Source organism: Cryptomeria japonica, chromosome 3 (assembly GCF_030272615.1).
Source record: "Cryptomeria japonica chromosome 3, Sugi_1.0, whole genome shotgun sequence".
NCBI classification, from domain to species: Eukaryota; Viridiplantae; Streptophyta; class Pinopsida; order Cupressales; family Cupressaceae; genus Cryptomeria; species Cryptomeria japonica.
Window position 1 is genome coordinate 311,227,652 of NC_081407.1, and position 2,152 is coordinate 311,229,803.

General features: G+C 38.3%; 1 protein-coding gene across 1 annotated transcript; it reads left to right on the plus strand.

The window, feature by feature from the left end:
* The first annotated feature begins 289 nt into the window (after positions 1-289).
* Positions 290-1,738, plus strand: LOC131047959 (uncharacterized). Its single transcript, XM_057981772.1, has 5 exons — positions 290-773; positions 990-1,112; positions 1,185-1,250; positions 1,340-1,458; positions 1,547-1,738. The coding sequence occupies exons 1-5, from the start codon at positions 290-292 to the stop codon at positions 1,736-1,738; spliced, it is 984 nt and encodes a 327-aa protein (XP_057837755.1).
* Positions 1,739-2,152: the final 414 nt, after the last annotated feature.

The following is a 2,152-nucleotide window of genomic DNA, read 5'->3' on the forward strand; positions in this document are numbered from 1 at the left end:
GACAGTTCTGCATACTGCTCTTAACGCTGATGTCAACAAGGATAATACGGTAGATATGGTGAAAATTTGTCTCGACAAGTTTGAATAGCAATCAGAGAAACAGTTTGTCAATGCAGCAGATGTCAAAGGAATGACAGGTCTCCACTTGGCATCTTTGCAAGGGAAAGCACGGGTCTGCAAACTTCTTCTTCAGCATGGTGCCGAACCCGATGTTAAAGATTACTAGTCAGCAGCAAAAACAATTAATGTAATACTTGATCATTGTAAAGATGCAAAAACCCTAAAAGCAATGGTTGATTGGGAGGGTAAGATAGCTTTCTACTTTCTGGCTTTGAATGGGTATTTACAGTCTGGAACTTGGCCGTTCGAAGATCTGGTAGATAGAAAAGATATATATGATCGAAACCCTCTTTATAATCTACTTCAAGGAAAGACCGATTATGTTACTGGCGTCCGTAACTACATAACAGAGCTGGAGAAAGCAGGCATTTGTTTTGGCGATTTGAAAGATTCCACAGGGCAAACAACTTTGCACGTGGCTACTTTAGACGGCAAAATACATCAAGTAAATGTTCTCCTTTCTATGTTGCGACATCCAAAAACATATGTGAGGAGAGCTGATTACCTGGGGCAAACCGCGCTTCACAAAGCTGCAGGACGAGGACACTTGGACACCATGAAAGTTCTCCTTCACTGGGGAGCCCAGCCGCTTCTTGAACGAGATAGTGATGGGAGAACGGCTATGCATTACACGGTCCAAGCAAAATCTGGAAGTGATAGAATAGAACTGGCTAAGCTACTCCTAAAGAAATGTTGATCTGGTGATAGAAAATTGCTCTTCTTGTGGGCATCGGTTGCAGGGTTAGGCACCGCTGATCAAATTCTAAATGATTCTGACCCGCTAAAAGCATTTCTGGTAAATCAGAAGGAATAACTCAGCCAAAACAGAGATTCCAATGTCCACAGAAACAATTTGTTGCAAATTGCAGTTTGTATTGACGATACTGATATGACAAAAGAGCTGCTTGCGAGAGGTGGCCAAATTACTGACATCGAAGATCAAAGATGGATAAAAGAGTTAGGACCAGCAGAGGAAGCCAATGTTCGGAAAGGTAATTTAGTATCTAAACGACGTAGAAATGCTATTTACTAAGTGTTTAAAACAGTGATGTGGTTTTTTGCAGTTTGGGAAGAAATTCAAACAATTGCAGAGCAGGGAAATGATCAGCCGACAGTAGTAGACAATCTCGGTAAAAAAATAGTATTTTCTTTTTCTAGCAAGTTTGTACTACCATTCATATGAACTTCAAAAGGCTAAAACTATCTTTTCGTCTTACAGGAAGAGATGATTTTGCACGCAGCCTTGCCGCGTTATTGTTGAACCCTTATTTAGAACCACCTATTGCTATTGGTATATCTGATACCTGGGGCAAGGGAAAATCTAGTATGATGATACAGGTAACATTCGTTAACTTATATTTTCCTGTTTTTAACATTTTCTTTTTATAAAACTCTCACATTCTCGTTAACCTGTGTTTTAATTCAGATGGAGATTAATTTACTCAAGACAGCGGCTCAATCATCGTTATTGCCAACTTCAAAATTGCCTCACAGTTCCAGCTTTCTTGGAGCTCAAATCCTGGAACTATCAGCAAATGGCAAAAAGATATACAAAGAGGTTGAGAGATGGGTTGATTTCATGAAAAATGACTCAAAATTTGATACAAACTATTTTTAACTATGATAAATCATTTCCAAAAGTGGAGAAGAAGTATCAGAAGAAAGCCTGAAACATGCAGGGCAGAGACCAGAACTGAACTAGCACAAGGACTCGGTTCAGAAAGCCAAAAAGGAGAACCACAAGTAACGGTATATTTTAAGGCTGGAATTATTTATGAACCTTTGTTGTTTCCTACCTATCCATTTCATTCATTATAACTGATTTTTTTATAGCATCAGGACTCGCTTTCTGAGTTTTTTCACAACTATGAGCGTAAATGTCACAATATTTTCAAATCTCTTGCTGTCATGAACACAAGTTGTTAATTTCTACAACCCAACAATTCTATCTGATTTATAACAATTAATACACTGAATTATTTAACAGCTAAAGGAAAAATAACAAGCCAATCACAATAACACAGATAACACT

Bases quoted from the DNA above. Each gene is read 5' to 3' on its own strand.
- LOC131047959 (XM_057981772.1), top strand. From the start codon at position 290: ATGGTTGATTGGGAGGGTAAGATAGCTTTCTACTTTCTGGCTTTGAAT. The intron at 1,113-1,184 runs GTAATTTAGTAT...GGTTTTTTGCAG, and splicing joins GGAAGCCAATGTTCGGAAAG to TTTGGGAAGAAATTCAAACA. The intron at 1,459-1,546 runs GTAACATTCGTT...GTTTTAATTCAG, and splicing joins AATCTAGTATGATGATACAG to ATGGAGATTAATTTACTCAA.